We start from the raw sequence: 22,441 nt of genomic DNA, 5'->3' as shown, positions 1-22,441 counted from the left end.
AGGAAACCATTCTGTTTGAGATACCTGATTACGTTTGAGCTCAGTACACATTCTAAGATTCTACAACAAATTGATTTCAAGGATATTGAACAGTAGTTTTATGGATCACTTGTGCTACCCTTCTTGTAGACAAATGTGACCTGTGCTTTCTTCCAAGTACTGGACACATTTTTTTGTTCGAGGGATCTACGGTAGATTATAATTAGAAAAGAGGCTAACACAGTCGCAAATTCAGTATAAAACCTGATAGTGATTCCATCGGGCCCTGGAGCTTTGTTCAATTTTAACGCTTTCAGCTCTTTCTCAATACTGCTGGAACTAATAATTATTTCATTCCTCTTTTCTGTGGTATAACAAAAAAATTGGGGCAATGCTCCTAGGATTTCATTTATAAAGAAAAATTTGAAAACAGAGTAAGTATTTCAGCTTTTGTTTTACGTGTTCGCCCTAGAATTTCTACTGCTGAAAATGAAACAGTTATTCTAATCCAGTATCTTCATTCACACATACTGCAGTTCTCAAAAACAGTAACTACTTCTAACAATGTATATAACTTTCTTTTAATTTCCAACATGTAGTGGTCAAACATACAAATCAAGATTGTACAAGTGACATGATGAAATTATTCAAACATGTAAAACTCTCACAATATAGCAGAAATATTGTTATTTTGCTTTAAATGTTTTGAAAGTTTTTACTAACTTTTTCAGTTTCTTATCTTTCCAGTTTTATGATTCATAATAAAATTTCTTGCAAACTCTCACTGCTATTAGTACGAATAGGACAATATAACTTGAAGTTGCTGAATTTTGTGCTCTGTGCCTCATAAATACAATTTCAATATAAAAATAATGTTTTTCAGTAATATCTACTTACAATACAGCAAGATATACATCAGTAAACAGAGCTGAAAGTAACGTGTTCATGAAATATATACATATATCTGAAAAATATAAAATAAAATCTTTATTTGATAACTAGAGGAAGAAAATTAAAGTACATAAATGACAAATCTTCATATAACAACACATTTCTGACTGGCATTAAATCTTCAGTGATGTGGAATTATAACTAAAAATTTACTGTAAAGTGAGTTCAAGCTGTGCTACAAATTCTTAACAACAAAAGCAGGATTCCCAACAAATACTGGCATGGGCTGCAACCTTGCATGTTTCCAGCTGGCACTTGAGTGAGATATTTTACTACCCAGACTGAAAGCATTATTTTTAATGACATTTCGAATTGCTATCATATCACATTCTTCATTAAATAAAATCTATAATACATTAGCAAAAATTACCACGTAAGGCTTTAATGTTAATAGTTCACAATCAAAAATATAGGAGCCGATTCTGTGAGTTATATACACTGCCACAATATGCGCCATATCCAATCACATACAGTTGTCAATAGCTACCGTTATGGCAGAAATTAATTGGCAGAATTAAGAAGCAGGCTAGGAAAGACTTCCAAGAACCACAGTCATCGAAGCACTATATATGAAGCCCTCCATTTTTCATCTTTACAGGGCCCACGCTTTGAGCTCTTCTAGGTCATCGTCATCATCCACACGTTGCTCTGAAATAACACATGTAATTTAAATTAGTGTTATAAAGTAGCAATATTAGAATGTATTTACTTCTATTTAGCCTGGGAGCAACAGGTACTTGAAAATTGGGGGAAAAGTTTAAACATATTTTAATCTCATCTGAACCGTCAGGCGAGTTCTTGTTGTACAACTGCAATGACTCATTAATGTCAAACCATGATGTCGGATACTTCTTCACTGAGGATCTTCTAGCGAGTTCCAGTGAGTTCTGTGGAACTTTAATGACAGTACTGAATCCAAACTTTATGCAGTTGTTAAGCTGTATCTACAACATACAATTTTTTAGGGAGTATGACACGAGATGAAACAGAAAATTACGATGGATGTGTATGTTCTATTAAAATATAGTGCTGCAGGTTGTGATGAATTGTCTGGGTGAAGTATTGCACTGTAAGACTTTAAAATAAAAATTGCCTTTTTCTCTTAATATTATACTTATACTACAATACCTCAATCTGCCTATGGTTACATAATGCTTCATACACACATCTATACACCACTACAAAGTCTGTGGGATGTCAAAGTTTTAATTAACAACTCAAAAAACAAAGTAACATAATTAATATTTTTTAAATCAATTTTAACTATTAATATTTTGTTTAGGCTCTTCTAGTGGCATGCTAGAGATTTTTGTACCAGGACTACAGACATGGAATTGAAAACAAATGAAACATTAATTACATTAACATTTTTCCCCAAAGCGATAATTACAACTTTATGACTACCCCATACAGAGTGTGAGGCACTTTGTATTACTACTAGGTCATTTTTCTATTCTCTCTGCAAAAGGAGTGAGATGAGAAGACTCTTCTTGAACTGTTAAAAATTAATAAATTGCAATGGAAGCAGTAGAAGCAAAGCTTACCATTTCATAAAATCTACAGAACAACCTGCAGTAAAATCACCATCTTTTTCATACTGACAAACAATAAGCAACACACCTCAGTATTCCTTCAAGTCTTCCTACAGACTGGCTAAATCATGCAAGTTGCAATTTTCTCCAATCCCCGTGCTTTGCAATTTTCACAATTCTTAAAAGAATTCTGCATTGAGTGTTAGATTAATCCATTCGCCCTTGGTGCAATTGCGAAAATTTTGTAACATATGGTGTAACCAATGTGACTAAAGTGCATGGACTTATACAATAGTTAGCGACAGGAAAATTTCATGTAAACAATAACGTTAAATATAATGTGAAATTTATGGTTTTAGATGATGTAATGTGATATTAGTGGTTTATACAAAATGTCACAAAATTTTACATTTTCCTCATTGCTGTATACAAATATAAATCTGGGGGAAGCAATTTACTAATATTGGAAACTGATAGTCATTGAAAGTTTAAATTGCATTTTCATATTCTTCTCAAGGCTGAGAGTTCATATATAAGCTTAAAACAACAGTTAATTTCCTGCCTCAAAAACTGTGGCTCTAGATGTGGCGTAAAACGACAGTACCCTCCTCCTTGCAATGAAATACATTCAGGTTAACAATTTTAATCGGCAACTTCACATTTCCCGGCACTTTTGCATGCACAACAAAACGTACCAGAAATGATGTGTTTTTGAAAGACCTTTACTGCAGTGCATCAATAAAACCTCATATTTTCTTAGTACATAAGTTTCAATACAAGAAAATCCAAACATGGCACTTTAAAAAATAAAAGGTAGATGAAAATCGTGTCTACTCAGTTTGCTTCTATCACCAAATTGCAGTGCATGATACATGATGTCACACAAATATCACTGTTGTCACATATGAGTATTTATATCAAGCAGTGAGAGTAGTCTGTAGCTTCTTACAGAAAAATACCATCCACAAAACAGAAAAAAAAAATGCACTATAGTGTTGATAGATTGATGGAATAATGTTTCAAAATAACTTTGAAGATATGGTAAAGATTTCTTTTGAAAAACTTCCATGTGTATAGTTATAGAGGGTTTTTTTGTTTTTTGTTTAACTGATTATCTTTACTAGGTTTTATGTAAATGTTACTTCCTTTCTCGTAATAACGTAAATGAATATGACACTGGTGTCAATAAGTATGATGCACTTGATAGAAATATTTTTATTTCCAACATAAGTACTGTAAAATAATGAAGTGTGCGAGAAAAATAAAGTACACATGGCACTTCAAGAATTATCTATCAGAAACAAATACCAAAATAGGCCAAAAAATAATACAGAAATAGGGGAAAAAGAAACCCCACACGCTGACATTGTCCACGAAATAAAATATTTTTTTCCTGTCCCTAAAATAGTCAGTTCTACACAACAGATTGGTGACTCACTGCACTGTTCTCACACTGGAAGCATAGAAGTCAGCTGTTCTTTCTTTGAACCCAACAACACTCTGCTAAACAGCTTGTGGGTCTATGTCTACTGATTCTGGTTTAGGCTTGAAGAACTGGATTTATGAAGCACTTTTTCTTTCATTGATATTTTAACCCACTGTACATACACTAAAAGAAGTACTACACTAGCACAAACAGCTGAAATATCAGTGGCAGCAATCAAAAATGGTTGACATGTGGCAGTTACTCTTCACAAGTAAGTCAACTAGGCTTGACTTACTGGTTTTCGAAAAATGTGATTTATCACATTTGTAACCATCCAATTTCCCATCACCTGTATCATTACGTGCAACACATTAAATTACTGTAAATAGATACTACTGTTTTATTTTCCTATTTTATCTATGTTCGTCTACCTGTGCACCGTTCAATCTTTCGACCAACTTTGTTGTATGGGAGCGAAAGCTGGGTGGATTCAGGTTACCTTATCAACAAGGTTGAGGTTACGGATATGAAAGTAGCTAGGATGATTGCAGGTACTAGTAGATGGGAACAATGGCAGGAGGGTGTCCACAATGAGGAAATCAAAGAAAAACTGGGAATGAACTGTATAGATGTAGCAGTCAGGGCGAACAGGCTTAGATGGTGGGGTCTTGTTACACGCATGGGAGAAGCAAGGTTACCCAAGAGACTCATGGATTCAGCAGTAGAGGGTAGGAGGAGTTGGGGCAGACCGAGGAGAAGGTGCCTGGATTCGGTTAAGAATGATTTTGAAGTAATAGGTTTAACATCAGAAGAGGCACCAATGTTAGCACTGAATAGGGGATCATGGAGGAACTGTATAAGGGGGGCTATGCTCCAGACTGAACACTGAAAGGCATAATCAGTCTTAAATGATGATGATGGTCTATTATTAATCTAAAATGATAGTTTCCTAAAGACAATGGCATCATTAGGGAACGTCATTTAATAAGTGTAGTAAAAAGCAATCAAATATTTTTGTGAACAAAAATTCACTTTGTTACACAACATAGTCTCCATCGACAGATACACTTCAATGTCCAGTGGGTTGCAGTTTTCTCCTTTCATTTGATCAGAAATGCAGGTCATGAAAGGTGGAGGGAAGGTTATTGTTTAACATGTGGTCAAGAAAGATTTCATTACAGATGAAGCACAAGCTCAAGCAGGACCAGAATCGAGACAGAAATGAGTAGCCTTCTTTTAAAAGGAGCCATCCAGGCCCTTGACTTACTTCATTGATGAAAATCACATACAAAAAAATCACTGTACAGTTTGACATAATTCAAACTGCTAATTAATTAATCAGGACCCATAGAAGCACACTGGTTCACTGAGTAAGTATTCCACTTAAACTTGAGTAAAGCACATTACTAATGAAATATTAAGACTTATAATGCAAGAACCAATCAAATATTGAGGGCTTCTTAATGAGCATGAAGAAATGTTAGAAATCACTGAGAGACAGGAAAAACTAAGAAAGTGGGAGAGGGGACAGGGAGAAGCAAAAGAAGTACATGTATGTAATTAAAATGAAATGTGAGAGGGTACGACATGTAACCAGGAGAGTAGGTGGTACATAGCCCATAGAAGTTCTTTGCTAGATTTCAAGAGATACAAAAGATCAAGAGAATGACCTAATGGAATATTATGGCATTATAAATCATGTAGGAGTAACATGTAAACATATACCTGACGACTGTAATGCATAAAAAGTATAGAACAGGACTTTACCAAGCAGTGGATGTTAAAAAGCTGCTATTGTTGCTTATGCTGTCAATGATGATGAGTCACATTACTGGAATGTGACTGTTTGAGCTGCATTTACACAGAAAGCATTATGATCTGTTATTTTTTCCAGTTGCTTTAAGGTACGAATCACAGATTTTCGAATCTTCTTGCTTAGGAGTTGAAAATATATGGTACTTGATTTGTGAGCCACAAGCAGTTTTTGTTCTCTTTCAACTTATTTGTTGTTGCTGTTGTTTTAGTGTTAGCTATGTTCCAATCAATTATTTCTTTGCACACAAAACACACTGCTTTGATATTTACTTGTAAGCTGACCACAATATTATTGCACCTCGGAGTGAAAGTGTCTCGGATGGCTTATCATGAGTCGGCATGTAACCGGAATGGTAGAAATTTCACCTTCTTAACCAAATTCAAACGGCATTTCTGAATGAGAAAGCCATTATGTAATCGGAAGGCCAAGTGCAATAATATTGTGACTGGGTAATACTGCCCCCTTGTGAACCAAATCAAATGCCAACAAAGTAAGCTGAATCAGAACGTAATTTTTTAAAATTTTAACACTCCAAGCTCACAACTTACCATCAAAATAATTATATTATGAAAAAGAAAGTTGCTTTTCACCATATAGTGGAGATGCTGAGTCGCAGATAGGCGCAACAAAAAGGCTGTCACAAATAAATAAATCTTTTGGCTATTGAGGCCGTGTGTGTGTGTGTGTGTGTGTGTGTGTGTGTGTGTGTGTGTGTGGTTGACGATGGCCCGAATGGCCGAAAGCTTTATTTAATTGTGACAAACTTTCTGTTGTGCCTGTCTACGACTCAGCATTTCCGCTATATGGTTAGTAGCAACTTTCCCTTTCACAATATTGTTACATTCCATCCTGGATTTTCCATTGGTTGATTCACCTAAATAATTAATTTTTTGACTTATGAGAAAGAACAGCAATGAAAATTTTAACTTATATGCCTATCTGGAAACAAGTGGACACTATGTTAATAGTAGCTAAGTAAAACACAAAAGTGGGAAAGAAGATCAATTAATCGCATTTTAAAAATACAATTAAAAGATCTAATTTGGTAATAAAAAGGATATTAAAATAAAAGTATTATTAGATGATAAATGGTAGAAAAACTAAGCGTGTTCCGTTGTTGTTGTTGTTGTCGTCTTCAGTCCTGAGACTGGTTTGATGCAGCTCTCCATGCTACTCTATCCTGTGCAAGCTGCTTCATCTCTCAGTACTTACTGCAACCTACATCCTTCTGAATCTGCTCAGTGTATTCATCTATTGGTCTCCCTCTACGATTTTTACCCTCCACGCTGCCCTCCAATGCTAAATTTGTGATCCCTTCATGCCTCAGAACATGTCCTACCAACCGGTCCCTTCTTCTTGTCAAGTTGTGCCACAAACTTCTCTTCTCCCCAATTCTATTCAATACCTCCTCATTAGTTATGTGATCTACCCATCTAATCTTCAGCATTCTTCTGTAGCACCACATTTCGAAAGCTTCTATTCTCTTCTTGTCCAAAGTATTTATCGTCCACGTTTCATTTCCATACATGGCTACACTCCATACAAACACTTTCAGAAACGACTTCCTGACACTTAAATCTATACTCGATGTTAACAAATTTCTCTTCTTCAGAAATGCTTTCCTTGCCATTGCCAGTCTACATTTTATATCCTCTCTACTTCGACCATCAACAGTTATTTTGCCCCCCAAATAGCAAAACTCATTTACTACTTTAAGTGTCATTTCCTAATCTAATTCCCTCAGCACCACCTGACTTATTTCGACTACATTCCATTATCTTCGTTTTGCTTTTGTTGATGTTCATCTTATATCCTCCCTTCAAGACACTGTCCATTCCGTTCAACTGCTCTTCCAAGTCCTTTGCTGTCTCTGACAGAATTAAAATGCCATCGGCGAACCTCAAAGTTTTTATTTCTTCTCCATGGATTCTAACACCTACCGAACTTTTCTTTTGTTTCCTTTATTGCTTGCTCAATATACAGATTGAATAACATCGGGGATAGGCTACAACCCTGTCTCACTCCCTTCCCAACCGCTGCTTCCCTTTCATGCCCCTCGACTCTTATAACTGCCATCTGCTTTCTGTACAAATTGTAAATAGCCTTTCGCTCCCTGTATTTTACCCCTGCCATCTTTAGAATTTGAAAGACAGTATTCCAGTCAACATTGTCAAAAGCTTTCTCTAAGTCTACAAATGCTAGAAACGTAGGTTTGCCTTTCCTTAATCTAGCTTCTAAGTCGTAGGGTCAGTACTGCCTCACGTGTTACAACATTTCTACGGAATCCAAACTGATCTCCCCCGGGGTCGGCTTCTACCAGTTTTTCCATTCGTCTGTAAAGAATTCTCATTAGTATTTTGCAGCTGTGACTTATTAAACTGATATTTCGGTAATTTTCACATCTGTCAACACTGCTTTCTTTGGGATTGGAATTATTATATTCTTCTTGAAGTCTGAGGGTATTTCACCTGCTTCATACATCTTGCTCACCAGATGGTAGAGTTTTGTCAGGACTGGCTCTCCCAAGGCTGTCAGTACTTCTAATGGAATATTGTCTACTCCCGGGGCCTTGTTCCGACTCAGGTGTTTCAGTGCTCTGTCAAACTCTTCACGCAGTATCATATCTCCCATTTCATCTTCATCTACATCCTCTTCCATTTCCATAATATTGTCCTCAAGTACATCGCCCTTGTATAGACCCTCTATATACTCCTTCCACCTTTCTACTTTCCCTTCTTTGCTTAGAACTGGGTTTTCATCTGAGCTCTTGATATTCAAACAAGTGGTTCTCTTTTCTCCAAAGGTCTCTTTAATTTTCCTGTAGGCAGTATCTATCTTACCCCTAGTGAGGTAAGTCTCTAAATCATTACATTTGTCCTCTAGTCATCCTTGCTTAGCCATTTTGCACTTCCTATCGATCTCATTTTTGAGACGTTTGTATTCCTTTTTGCCTGCTTCATTTACTGTGTTTTTATATTTTCTCCTTTCATCAATCAAATTCAATATTTCTTCTGTTACCCAAGGATTTCTACTAGCCCTTGTCTTTTTACCTACTTGATCCACTGCTGCCTTCACTACTTCTCCCTCAGAGCTACACATTCTTCTTCAACTGTATTTCTTTCCCCCATTCCTGTCAATTGTTCCCTTTTGCTCTCCCTGAAACTCTGTACAACCTCTGGTTCTTTCAGTTTATCCAGGTCCCATCTCCTTAAATTCCCACCTTCTTGCAGTTTCTTCAGTTTTAATCTACAGTTCACAACCAATAGATTGTGGTCAGAGTCCACATCTGCCCCTGGAAATGTCTTACAATTTAAAACCTGATTCCTAAATCTCTGTCTTACCATTATATAATCTATCTGATACCTTCTAGTATCTCCAGGCTTCTTCCATGTATACAACCTTCTTTTATGATTCTTGAACCAAGTGTTAGCTATGATTAAGTTATGCTCTGTGCAAAATTCTACCAGACGGTTTCCTCTTTCATTTCTCTCCCCCAATCCATATTCACCCACCATGTTTCCTTCTCTCCCTTTTCCTACTCTCAAATTCCAGTCACCCATGACTATTAATAATTTCTTTTATCTCATCACACATTTCATCAATTTCTTCATCATCTGCAGAGCCAGTTGGCATATAAACTTGAACTACCATAGTAGGCATGGGCTTCGTGTCTATCTTGGCCACAATAATGCGTTCACTATGCTGTTTGTAGTAGCTTACCCGCACTCCTATTTGTTTGTTCATTATTAAACCTACTCCTGCATTACCCTATTTGATTTTGTATTTATAACCCTGTATTCACCTGGCCAAAAGTCTTGTTCCTACTGCCACCGAACTTCACTAATTCCCACTATATCTAGCTTTAACCTATCCATATATGAAAGAAACCCACATAAACAACTCAGTGGAGCTACAGTACACATCCTACAAAATGTTCAGTAAAACCTACAACATAGGAATAAGGTAAGATTGCTACTTACTGTAAAGAAGACACACTGAGTTACATACAGCCACAATTAAAAGACAGTTGTTCAGTAAGATTTATGACCGTGACCGTGTGTATGTATTTTCAAGATCACTTGTTTCTTGTACAAAGCTAAACAAATCCACAGGTAATAGCTGAACAACAGTGAAACATATCTGAGTAAAAGTGCAACCAATAAAACTATATTTTCCTCTCTATAGCATCCCAAATTGGTCTCAGTTATCTTAGACTGCAGACATGTGTGCAAGTTGCATTTGCGTGTGCGCGCGTGTGTGTGTGTGTGTGTGTGTGTGTGTGTGTGTGTGTGTGTGTGTGTGTGTGTATTGCTGACTAAGGCCTTAATGGTCGAAAGCTATAACTGTGTAAATCTTTTTGTTGTGCCCATCGCGACTCAGCATCTCTGCTATACGGTGAGTAGCAACTTTCCTTCTCTAATTAGCTTAAATATCTGACAAGTAAGCTGAACATGTGATTACAGAATAACTTACTGGCTTTAGGTTTCGTAGCAACTTCTTCTGTCGGCACTTCGGGCAATTCCTTTGCTGTGCTTGGGAGTGTGTCGAGCAACTTTTTGTCCAGTTCCTCCTGTTCTAATTCTTCCAATTCACGTTCGAGTTCATCCTGGATCAAAAATTCATGATTTGAGACAAAATATTAGCAATATTCCCAATGGCATGTTTTTCATCATTTCCACCAGCGGGGGAATCCCCATTTGTTATCTGACAATTCAGAACATCTTTTTGTGTTACAGAATGTACAACAATGGTACAAGTAACACACTTTTTCAGTAAGAATTACTGTATAACTTCATTAAACAGAATGGTTTTTTTTTTCTGATGTGTTACATACCTCATCGACATCCTGTCCAAATGCAACAGGATTTGAAATAGCATCTGAGATTTCTCTTGCTACATCCTGTTGTTCTGCAATATCATCCATCATGTCATGCACATCATCAACATTCCTGTTAAAAGGCAATGGAATTTGTATTAGTAAAATGATCCTCCACATAAGAAACACTGCAACAGCAATAATATTTTATTACTAATTAACCTATGAATTCATTTTACTTGGGGAAAAACAAGGATTATGACGGTGACTGTTATACATAATCTGCCATCCTTCACAAATTCTGTTAACACAAAGTTAACACTTACATATGCTGATGAGCAGCTTTAAGAGCATCAGAGGCACTTTTCATTGTCTGGAGTACTGCAGTGTTGGTATTTGCTCCTTCAAGAGCTTCTCGTTGCATCTCAATTGTCGATAACGTCCCATCAATCTGCTGCAGCTGTTTTTCATATCGCTTCTTTCTCTTGAGTGCCTGTATAGCCGCTATAATGAAAATGAAGTTAAAGATGACATCAAGTGGAATGATAAGCTTTTCATATAATAAATTACATGTATATAATCTCTTCCACAAAGGGATAATAGTACAAAATGTTGTCCTTGTACATGAGCAGCTGGACAAGGAGACAAGGGAATAGTATAGGAGTGTACATGGTTGGAGGTTCACGTGGTGTTTCAACCAGAATGTTTTCCAGACTTAACCTACCAGTCTATACTGCTACAAATTTGAAACAGAGAAAAAGCTCTTTATGACTGTTGCTATAGAAGTGAAACTACTCTTCAGAATAACTTCGGAAACTAGTTCAATAAACAAGTATAGTGTTAACAGTTATGAAAAGGACAGACTACTACACACTACATAAAGAAGATGTTTGAGTTGCAGCCAGCCAAAACAAAAAGAGTGCAACACATTTGAGCTATTGGCCAAAAGGCCTTCTTCTAAAGTATGAAGTGCATGAACACACACATTCACACCTTACACTCACATGACCTCTGCCTCTGGTCGCTGAGAGCAAATTGCGACCAACGGAAAAAACAATCTGTGGATGGTGGGGTTAAGGAGGAGGGATATGAGGTCAGGGGTGGGGGGTGGTAAATTACTGATTGTGGGAGCATGCAGGGACATGGTGGGGGTAGTGTAGGACTGCTAGCTGCAGTCAAGAGCTTCGAGGGAGGGAAGCACAAAAGGAGATAAACAGAGGATGGGAAAAGATGTGGGTGTGTTGGACCACGAAAGGGGACAGTTTGGTGAAGGGGAAGAGCTAATGAAAGCCTAGTGTGTTGAGCAGGGTATTGAGCAACTGGGTGATCTAGCTGTCTCTTGGCCACAGTTTGTTGGTGGCCACTCATGTCGACAGATAGCTTGTCAGCTGTCATGCCCATGAAGGAAGCAGCTTACTTTGTAGATCATGTAACTGCTTTCACAGGTAGCCCTGCCTTTGATGTGATAGGTGACGCCTGTGACTGGGCTGGAGTAGGTGGTGGTGGGAGGATGTCTTGCACCTAAGTCTACTGCAGGGATATGAGCCATGAGCCAAGAGGCTGGAAGCAGGGGTGGAGTAGGGATGCACAAGGAGGAGAAACACCACTATGGGAAAGGAGGGAAGGATAATTGGCAGGATATTCATTTCATGGCATGATGAAAGGTAGTCTAATCCCTGGCAGAGAATGTGATTCAGCTGCTCCAGTTCTGAGTGATACTGAGTCATGAGGGGAATGCTCTCTTGTGACCGGACAGTGGGAATTTGGGAGGTGACTGGAGACACATGGCATGGGAGATTCTGTTTCTGTACAAGACTGGGAAAGAAATTTCGGTCTGTGAAGGCCTCAGTGAGATCCTTGGTATATTTGGAGAGGGACTGCTTGTCTCTTCAGATGCAACGGGCACAGTGGCTAGACTGAATGGAATGCAGCCTGGAGCTACATGGGTCCTTGTGGGGTGGGGGTGGGGATAGTGGAAAAGGACAGAAATAGAGGATGGGAAGAAGACTAGTGGGTGTGCTAGTGGAATATAGAAGGCTATAAAGTGCTGGAGTGAAACCCATTTCTGAACTGCGCAGGTGGGAAATCTCACTACACTAGTCCTTCATCCACATATCCCCTTCCCTGGTCCAATCCCAGCACTTTACAGCCTTCTACTCCACCAACACACCCACTAGTCTTTTTCCTATCATCCTCTATTTCCCTACTTTTCCACTATTCCCCCCTCCCCCTCGAAAGAGAGAGAGAGAGAGAGAGAGAGAGAGAGAGAGAGAGAGAGAGAGAGAGAGAGAAAAACTCTCCAGACTGCACCTAGCAGGCTTACCCTGTTCCCACCACATCCTTGCATGCTCCCACAAGCAGCACTGCACTATCCCGCATCTCCACACCGTGCTATCCATCCCCCTCTCCACCCCAGCCTCCTCCTTACCTCCACCACTCACAGAATTCTTCTCCCATCAGGCAGGTGCTCACAGTTGTGTGTGTGTGTGTGTGTGTGTGTGTGTGTGTGTAGGTGGGTGGGTGGGTGAGGGGGGGATACTGTTTTTATTCCACTTTGAATTTTCCATTGTTGAAATATTAATAATTTTTGGTCAGAATACACTGAATCAAATAATTCAGAGGAATACTTACAACTGATGTGCTAGCAATGATAATACGTTTTTTTGTATACTCATGGCACAGTATTTATTCACATACATGGTCAGAATACACTGAATCAAATAATTCAGTGGAATACTTACAACTGATGTGCTAGCAATGATAATACTTTTTTTGTATACTCATGGCACAGTATTTATTCACATACATGGTGCCCATAATTAAAGTTCCAGGTTCAGAACACTGTAGAAGTAGAACTGCTGCTTTGAATGATGACAGATCTGAGTAGCATATTTTTAACAAAGGGGGAAACATCGTGAAACTAAAAAAAGCTAACGAAAATTTTGCCAACAGACCGTGCTGTATGCGTCTTAATGTAAATGGGATTGGCTACAAATGACATATGAACCACATTATGACAGACATGGTTGCACATTACACCATCTATACTGTTCAATGCACATTACTGCCCAAGTTCAGCACTCAACAGTTGCGGCAATGTTTGTTAGGTAAGCCCGTCCATCAAAGCAAGGTCGTACACATTCAGATGAGAATAATCACTTTTTAATAGCCCTGGGGTCAAAAACCATATGAAAAGCAAACTGACACCGGTTTCTAATTGTCGTGAGATAGTGCAAGACATGTTCAATAAGCTGTCCTCTATTTTCTGCCGCAAGTTGAAGTCACGAGATCTGAGTGTCTAGGGAGTCACATTCAGTGTGTTTTGTGCAATGTGTACCTTGAATTCAGCTGCATTCATAATCAGAGCACTGAACACAACATCTTTCAGATAACCCCATAGCCAGAATCACACGGCTTAAGATCACCTGATCTGGGGGGCCAGGCTGTACGGAAATGACGGCTGATAATTGTAGCATTTCTGACATGCTTCTGCAGCAGCTGCTTCCTAATTGTGCAAAATGCACAGGAGCACCATCTTGAACAAAAATGATCCTACCCACACAGCCATGAAGCTGGAGGGTTGAAATTGTGGTGTGAAAAAGATTCTCAAAACATTTACCAATGACGGTAATATGGCCCTATGATAAACAATGCTATCAACCTGCATCACAAAGTTACCTTTGCAGAATGAAGTGATACTGGTTTATGAGTGTGCAGATTTTCCATTGTCCACATACTGCAGTGCTGTGTACTGACACGTCCTTAGGAGATGGAAATGGGCTTTGTCTGTCCACAGAATGTTCCACGGCCATTTATTGTCCACTTCCATACAAGCAAGAAATTAATGTGTGACTTTGTATGAACAGCAATGCAGAATGTTTCTTTGTATTTTATAAGTTGTGCTCGCAGCCACGTCCAATGTCCAGGCAATTCACCATGCACAGCACATCTGCGTACCACCGCACGACCCCTCCCGAAATGCTGTGCCCACATCATCTTCAGATGTTGGATCAACTGTTTTCCTCCCTCTGTCACACGGAGCTTCAAAAGAACCTGTCATTTTGAATTTTGTAATCATTTTCTACAGACCCTTAGCATACATCAGACTAATGCCTTTTTCATAGTATTGGGAGTCGAGAACTTCTGCAGGGCTACAGGCACACAGTGACTGTTCTTGTAAAAGAGCTTTACTAGTAGTCTTCAATGGAGAGTCATACTGGGCGTCCTGGATGCAAACTGAGGAACAGCTGCATGCCAAGCGTCTGTTGGTGTGCATATTCTGACACAGCACCATCTATCAGTCCCACCTTTTTTCCTTTTCCCCCTCCTCTCTCTGTTCCATGACATTTCTTCCTGTGTCAATAATATGCTGCTCAAATTTGATGTCATTCTAATCAGTGGTTCTCTTTCTGCAGTGTTTTGAAACTGGAACTTTAATTATGGACACCCTCTATGCTCATAAGTCAATTGTACTGGAAAGATAAAAGTACAACTTGCCACAATTTTAATTAGCATTTCAGTCATCATAAACTACTGGACTATAAAGAAAGTTTTGAATTTTCTGATGTCAGTATTTAATTTTTTGAGTAGTAACATGATGCTTTGGAAAAAAAAAAGGGAAGAAACATGAGTGTTTAGCATGTCATTACAAACAGAGCTAAGGACTGATTTGTCACACAGAAGGAACCACCTTGATTCTTGCTTGAAATGACATGAAAAACACCAGAAATTTAAACACAGTGGACATGCCAGAATTTGAGTCCCAATCACGTCAAATACAAACAAATACAATCTATGTGATTCTCCAGCTTCTCTCATCATACTTCATGACAAAATTGTTCATGGGCGAACGGCCGGATGCCAGTGTCCAACAGGCATAATCTTTCAGCGAGCAACTACATTGCGATCATCCAGTGCTTTGATGAACTGACTGCTTAACAGCTGGCACAGTGCTTCCCCCCCCCCCCCCCCCCCCAAATACGCTGCTCTGTCCACCATCTGCCTTCCAGCATCTCCTCTCCTCCCCAGTTTACAGTTCACACTGAGGTACGCACGCTGGTGGCACCTCTGCTGCTCCATCACCTGCCTCCAAAGTGATTTAATTGTAGGATATCTCGTTTCTCTTTTTAATCAGACTAATTTCAGGTTTCCAGGCATTTCTAAGGATGTAGTCACTATCACAATTGATCAGTCGGGCGTTCCCTTATTCAAACCTCGACAGATTCTTTAATAACAGTCACAGAAGTTACACCTATATGTCAGAAACTTAGTACGGTCATAATCCATTCCATGTACTTCTAATAGGCAATGTTCTCTGACTGCCAATTTGTTAGGCTGCTGCATTCTGGTGCGCTCTTGGTGTTCTCGGCAATGATCTTTAACAGTATACACTTTCTCACCTATGTATGTCGTGCTACATTGCCAGAGTGCCTAATACAACTCAGGACTTCTGTAGTTGGAGGTTATTCTTGACACACTTTCCATCTCATCCCACCTGGTAAGACTCCACTGACCTGTGGTTCTGACCAACTTTTATGAACTCTCCCCATTCCCTAAACATCACCAGGTCTTTTCCTTCACGCATCTTCCTTCCTCTTCAACCCTTCCGCCACAAGGAGCAGCCTCTAGTTGCAGAAGCTTACAAATTTCAATACCTTTATATGTGTGTTCTGCTGCTACCGTGTAGCAAGTAGATTTTTTTTATAAATCCAATTACATTATACATACATATATGTAGCATACTGCCCTGGTTGCAGTGTTAAAACCACAAAATTTGGGAGACCATTAGCTGGTCATGATATTTTGGCAATAAATGATAAGAAAACATCAGTTTCCCTTTTCACTTGAATTTTGTTTTTCAAATCAATAAGAGCCAACTGGTGATTATCTCCTGTTTCTGAGAACACTTGAAGCCAAAGAATACCTTCCTTTCTTGGAAACTCTGGCTGATTCAATTTGGACTCTCAACAAAAATGTATTATTATTATTATTATTATTATTATTAAGTTTTCCTCAGAGAATGTGACAAATCCCGAGGTGTCAGGATTTGATTTTCCTTTGGGTATTATAAGCTGACTCGTGCAGCCAATCATTTTACAGTGACTAATTTCATTGCATGCACATTTTTCACAATTTGTTAAATATTTCCATTCAGGTTTACACTGACAACTTTGGCATTATTGAAAAAATTGGAAATAGTCTGAAATTTCTAAACTGGGCAGCAGACTCGCCATTCAGTATACAATTTTCTGCGGATTTGTCATCTGTTATAGTAAATCCACAAGATTTTATCAGTAACACATGAACTTCAAATGTATCATGCCTTAGTCTGTCACAAATTTTGCAAATACTTTTGCATCTTATTAGCTAATTTTTGACAAACCAGGCATCAATGGGATGCATAGCTGCTTGACGTCTAATAGCATCCTGGACAACAAAGGAGTAAATCTCTGCAAAATCAAACTGTACATTCATTTTACCATGCTAAGGATTTTATTTCACAGTTCTGAGATAATGTGTTGGATATTTTGAAACAAAGTGCTGGATGGTTAGGTCACAGATTTTTAAAGTTTTATCTGTGACAATCATTTACTGACAGTTGCTTAGTTTTAAGCAAGTCATAATCTACTTGGATCCACAGTTTCCTTGTGCAAGCCTGAAATGTACAATATAAGTGAATTTCTTCCAAGCAGCTCTCACACTGATGCAGTATGCAAGCTTTTGATTCAGGCTGCACTTCTTCAAATCCATCAACAATTTATAGTCTTTTTAAATGATGCAAAAACACAATTAGTGGACAACTGAAGAAGCAACATGACATTTTGGTACAATTTCATAGAATTGTCTCAATAAGTAATGAACATTTCATTCGAATTGCTTAGCAACAGTTGGTTTTGGTGGTGATGTTTGGTTTGTGGGACACTCAACTGCACAGTCATCAGCGCACAGTTGGTTTTGTTCTGAGGTTTTATTCCATCAAGAATTATTCCATACCAAATCAACAACTGCTATAACCTGACCACCTTAGATCTATTTGAAAGTACGCACGTAGTATTCTTAACTAATCACAAAAAACAAATTTCTTCACTTTTTCTTACCAAGGGTAACTGAGTAGTGTGTGTGTGTGTGTGTGTGTGTGTGTGTGTGTGTGTGTGTGTGTGTGTGGTGTTTGCTTGCAAGGGGGAAGTAGGAGATGAGGGGAGGCGAGGAAACTCTTTTAAAGGGCTTTCACATGATATGAAATATCAACTTTAAAGAATCATAGTGGGACTTATTACTTAAGCTACAAAACTGTATTTTTCATACAAAAAAGTGTGTTTTAAAGCATTGCACTAGCTACATTAACAACTCAAAATTAATAATTTGACATACACATCTAAAATATGTATCTTAATGCAAGCAGAAAAACCTCATTTTAAAGACTATATAAAATGACTGGTTGGTATTCCTATCTCCCATCTCTGTGATATTTTGTCACTGGATAATATTCACTTAGTTGTAGTCACCCGTTGTTGAAAGTGACATGTACATTTTCGTTTGGTGTGACACAGCCTATAAAGTGAAGTACTGTGATTAATTCGGAAGAGTTGTATTTGAAATTAAGTCAAAGGTACTTTTGTACAATTCTCAGAAATGTGTAGACGCTTATACGCTTACAACCAGTTAATATTAACACAACCTTAAATTTTATCCCAGGATGCGAAAAAAAAAAAAAATAAAAAAAAAAAAAAAATGGAGAAGTAATGTTGTGTATTACTAATTACAAGAAGATAATGCACAGAACTTTGAAAATGTTTCATAAAAATTAGACTGTCCATTTCAGAATGACATAAAATGCCTAAAATTTCAATTTTGTGCTGTAATACTTTTAATGAAATGGGTCACAATAATTATAAGAAAGCCTGCATCCTGTTTCCTGATGAACGATAGAAAGAAAACCTCTCCTAACATCAACTCAGAAAGTATGTGACAAGTGCCAAAAAAATTGAAGTTTCCGATACGTCTCGCATAGAAAATGGTAACAATCTAGTGTGTTCTGACGTCAAACAAAACAGTGAAAAGGTGTTAGGCTGAAGTGATGAACAAGACACTGTTGCAAGTGCAACCCTAGAAATCCTGAATGCTTCTTTGCAGTTTGTTGGTGAATTGCCAGTTAAGAAAAAATGACTGTGAGGCAAAGTATTGTTGCCACCATCTGATGAAGAAGAGTTAGATTATCACGGTTTTAAATACACAATGGTATGTCAAGAAGCTTCAAGAGGAATTTAATGTGATTAACTACGTGGCTAAAAAAGTACAAGGGCTTGGCAATGGCCAAAGTATTTCATCTTCTCCCAATCCAAAACCTGGCGAGTCCTGCTGATTTTGTAAGAAAACTTACTGTTCTGAAGCATGCCAGAACCTAATAAAGATTTTGTCTCATAAGAGTTGACGGAGAGAAAATTCAGGTGGGGGGGGGGGGGGGGGGGGGGGGGGGGAAAGATTTAAGTAATTTGAAAGAAATTTATGCACACTTCAACAGTGTTTCTGTGTGTATTACCCACCAAAACTTCTAACTTACGCTGACTGGGTGTAACATTCCTCAACTGACGATGAATGATAGTACTCCAACTAAACCTCCAAACACTGGATTGCAAGAGTTGTGTGTAACCCATCATTACCCGATTGTCAGTTTGATGAATGTCAGTTCTGTCCAGGGCCAGAAACACTTAAAAATCATTTACAAAATTGTTGGATACTAATGATACTGGCCACAAACTTACAGACAATGGGTCTCTGTTGATCGTAAGCTCTAGAAACTACCACTAAATCCTCCAACAACTTTACTGCTCCATCATTTGGTAAATTAAAAACATTTATGTGAAATTCCTTTGTGACCAGTCAACAATCAACCTTACAAAAATGATTGAAAAATGAGTTTAAAGAAGGTGATCTCTTGGTATTTTTTTGATTTTGTTGAGAATTACACTATTGTTGTGACAGGATGAAGTTCAGGGTTAGAACTGGACCAACCACAAGCAATAATTCATCCCTCTGTAGCTTATTACAAGGATGGTGACAACTTTAGCACACAAATCTTATCATCATAGCACAATGCTTCACATGACACTGTTGCTGGGCGTTTATTGCAATTCTATTTGATTGATTTTCTGGCAAAAAAACAAAATATACTACTTGTCCCATGGAGTTGCAGCTAATTATAAGAATAAAAAAGCTGTGCTATCAAGAAGATAATTTCCATAGCAAAATCCAGTGACATTTTTCAGCCAATTGGCATGGTAAAGAAGCTAGCGAGGGCGTTGGTGAACAATCAAGCAACTGGCTGCTGAGAAAATCTGCAGTGTCCATACATCAATCAAATTGTGACACCCAAACAACTATATGTGTTTGCCACAAACAGGGGCGTAGAAGGGATCAGTTTCAATTACGCTACTTTGGAAGATTATGAAACTGAAAATCGGAAACCTACAGACATTTGAAGAATGCTGCACAATTTTTCGGACACAGAAACTTCACATCTTCATTCTCATAAGGAAGAACAAAACAATAACAAAAGCTTATTCAGACTCTAATGAAAGCAATACTGAACTGTGACAGTTGTTGACAGTGATTCAATATCATTGAATTGACATCAAAGGATATATTGCTTCTGAATATAATGGACACTGGTGGTTAGCCTGTGTAGTGGGGGAGGAGGAGGAGGAGGAGGGGGGGGGGGCATCACAGGAAAATGATGAAATCACAGTTTCTTACATCCACATTTTTCACATTCCCTTGCCACACAGACATTCTTCTGTAACCAGCAGAGAAGTAAAGGCAACCGCGAACCCCCAGACTGCAACAGGCTGAAATGATGATGTGCAACAAACTGACTGACTAGAAGCATGATGAATTGGACTGATACAATTCAGCAACAAAAACTAATAACTACCCGATTTTAAGTCTCTCTCTCTCTCTCTCTGGTATTCAGCTATACTCACTTGTTTCTGAAGGTTTGCAACTTCTTGTATTTTTTAATTAAACACTAATAAGGCAAATATTGTTTTTGTCAACTATCTATTACAAGCTATTTTATTTTGCTGTACAATAACTGGGGTCAAGAGGAAAGTTCAATATCAGTAATCAGCTTTGGCCAGTGACAATGTTAATGACTGCTTTCGCATCACCTTTTCATGCATATTTTAACAGTTTTGTTGTTAATTCGCAAAGTCCACAAATATGAAAGAAAATAATAGTAAGAATACTTTAAAAACTGGTTGCAGTTACATATTCATCTGTAGCCTAGCCTGACGTCAAGGTTAGGTTGGAAGGTGACTGGTTGAGAGTTGGTGAAGCCAACAATTATGATACTAAAAAAAAACTAGTTGTGCTGATAGACTGATCAGTAGCTCATCTCATAAAAAAAGGCAACATCATCATGTTATAGTCGCCTTGTTGTTTACAGTGTTTGGTGCATGTTTCCCAGGTCACTGGTCAGGGTTGATGGGTCGTATTGAACATTCTTATACACCCCATAGTTGAAGAGAAGTATGCCCAATATTTACAATAAAATAGTTTGAAGATTTTTTACCGCACCATCTTAAACATAAAATTACTTCCGATAATGATCCCAATGAGCCTTTAAAAGAGCTTTATATGAAGTAAGTTTCATTGGCTCAATTAGAACACAAGTTGTGTACAAATCATTATTATCCAGTGTCAACTTCTTAGCACTCACAACTCAGTAACCTTTTGTCAGAAAAATACGAAAACAGTTGTTTTGTGTAGATATTTATGAGTACTACAGGCATACTTAATTTCAAATAAATCCAAAAGGGTCAGGTTGAAAACCATACTCCATATGTTGATTTGACATGGAATCACTCTCAAGTCTGACAACACACAAGAACAGACTTCTCAACTCATCCTACGGAAAACAAGTATTTATTGTCTTACTCCATCAGAAACAACTTTGTCCTACTCCCCCCCCACCCCAATCTACTGGCACATATTTTTCATTTCTCAACTTCAAGTGATTTTGACTGCTTTCCTAGGATCCAATAATTCTACTGGGACCCCTGTAATGAGCCAGAGGCTGGAAAACGTGTCGATTGGCTTTCATGACACAGCCTTCACGATCACGATCTATAAAACAATTAGAAGACCAACCAATTAGAAAACAATTCATAAATGTTAGCTTTACCATAGATTTTTTGACACTACACCCTGACAGTTCGTTCCTTACCTATAATTTACATGCGGAAATTTTTTCCATTTCCCCAGCAGCAATATCAATTAAAAATATTGCGCTCGGTAAATTGTAACCTACATCTTAAAATAGTTTCTGTTGTCACTGGTCGACAAAATGCCAGACAGACAGCTATACTAGTGAAGCACATGTCGTTATAATGTATGCAACATACATAGCTAAACGGTACGGTTCCTCACAACGAAACTTGCTGCTTTGCTAACATCCCTAACTATTTATTTTTGAATATCTTAAACGTTATCTTACCACAAAAATAATGACAATCGTACAACTGTCAAACCACGTCACTTACCTCTCTTATTCTTCGTTCCATTCCTTCGTGCGGTTGCGATTTCTTGTTCGATTTTCTTTTCTAAAAATTCCTGTTTTTTTATAAGCATTTCTTCTGTCTCTCTCAGCTTTTGTATTGCTTCTCCAGTGCTGGGGGCCTTCTCCTCCTTTTTACCACCAAATACCTTGCTTAAAAAACTCATGCTGGTAAGTCTGTAATCTACTAAATCGTTCGTATGCCTCTCGCTAAAAGTATCAGCTCAGTAAATCACGCAAATATCTACACTTCAATGTAATATTTTCGCCAGCAATCTACACCCAAACCAGATTTTCACACGATGACAAAGAGTCATCACTTGCAGACTTGCAGTGGTCAACACAAGGATAACCCACTCAGATGCAT

The 22,441-nt window shown here is 38.1% G+C and overlaps 1 protein-coding gene across 1 annotated transcript; it reads right to left on the bottom strand.

The window, feature by feature from the left end:
- Positions 1 to 944: 944 nt before the first annotated feature.
- Positions 945 to 22,441, bottom strand: LOC124615315 (charged multivesicular body protein 4b). Its single transcript, XM_047143112.1, has 5 exons — positions 22,061 to 22,441; positions 10,847 to 11,024; positions 10,539 to 10,653; positions 10,178 to 10,310; positions 945 to 1,578 (listed from the first exon to the last, which is right to left on the bottom strand). The coding sequence occupies exons 1-5, from the start codon at positions 22,239 to 22,241 to the stop codon at positions 1,523 to 1,525; spliced, it is 663 nt and encodes a 220-aa protein (XP_046999068.1). The 5' UTR covers positions 22,242 to 22,441; the 3' UTR covers positions 945 to 1,522.

Source organism: Schistocerca americana, chromosome 5 (assembly GCF_021461395.2).
Source record: "Schistocerca americana isolate TAMUIC-IGC-003095 chromosome 5, iqSchAmer2.1, whole genome shotgun sequence".
Classification (NCBI taxonomy): Eukaryota; Metazoa; Arthropoda; class Insecta; order Orthoptera; family Acrididae; genus Schistocerca; species Schistocerca americana.
This window is presented reverse-complemented; position numbering and strand designations above follow the sequence as displayed.

Excerpts from the sequence above, each read along its gene's own strand:
- LOC124615315 (XM_047143112.1), bottom strand. The coding sequence starts at position 22,241 with ATGAGTTTTTTAAGCAAGGTATTTGGTGGTAAAAAGGAGGAGAAGGCC. Across the intron at positions 11,025-22,060 it reads TGGAACGAAGAATAAGAGAG|CGGCTATACAGGCACTCAAG; the intron begins GTAAGTGACGTG and ends TTTTCATTATAG. Across the intron at positions 1,579-10,177 it reads TGCTACGAAACCTAAAGCCA|AGCAACGTGTGGATGATGAC; the intron begins GTAAGTTATTCT and ends GTGTTATTTCAG.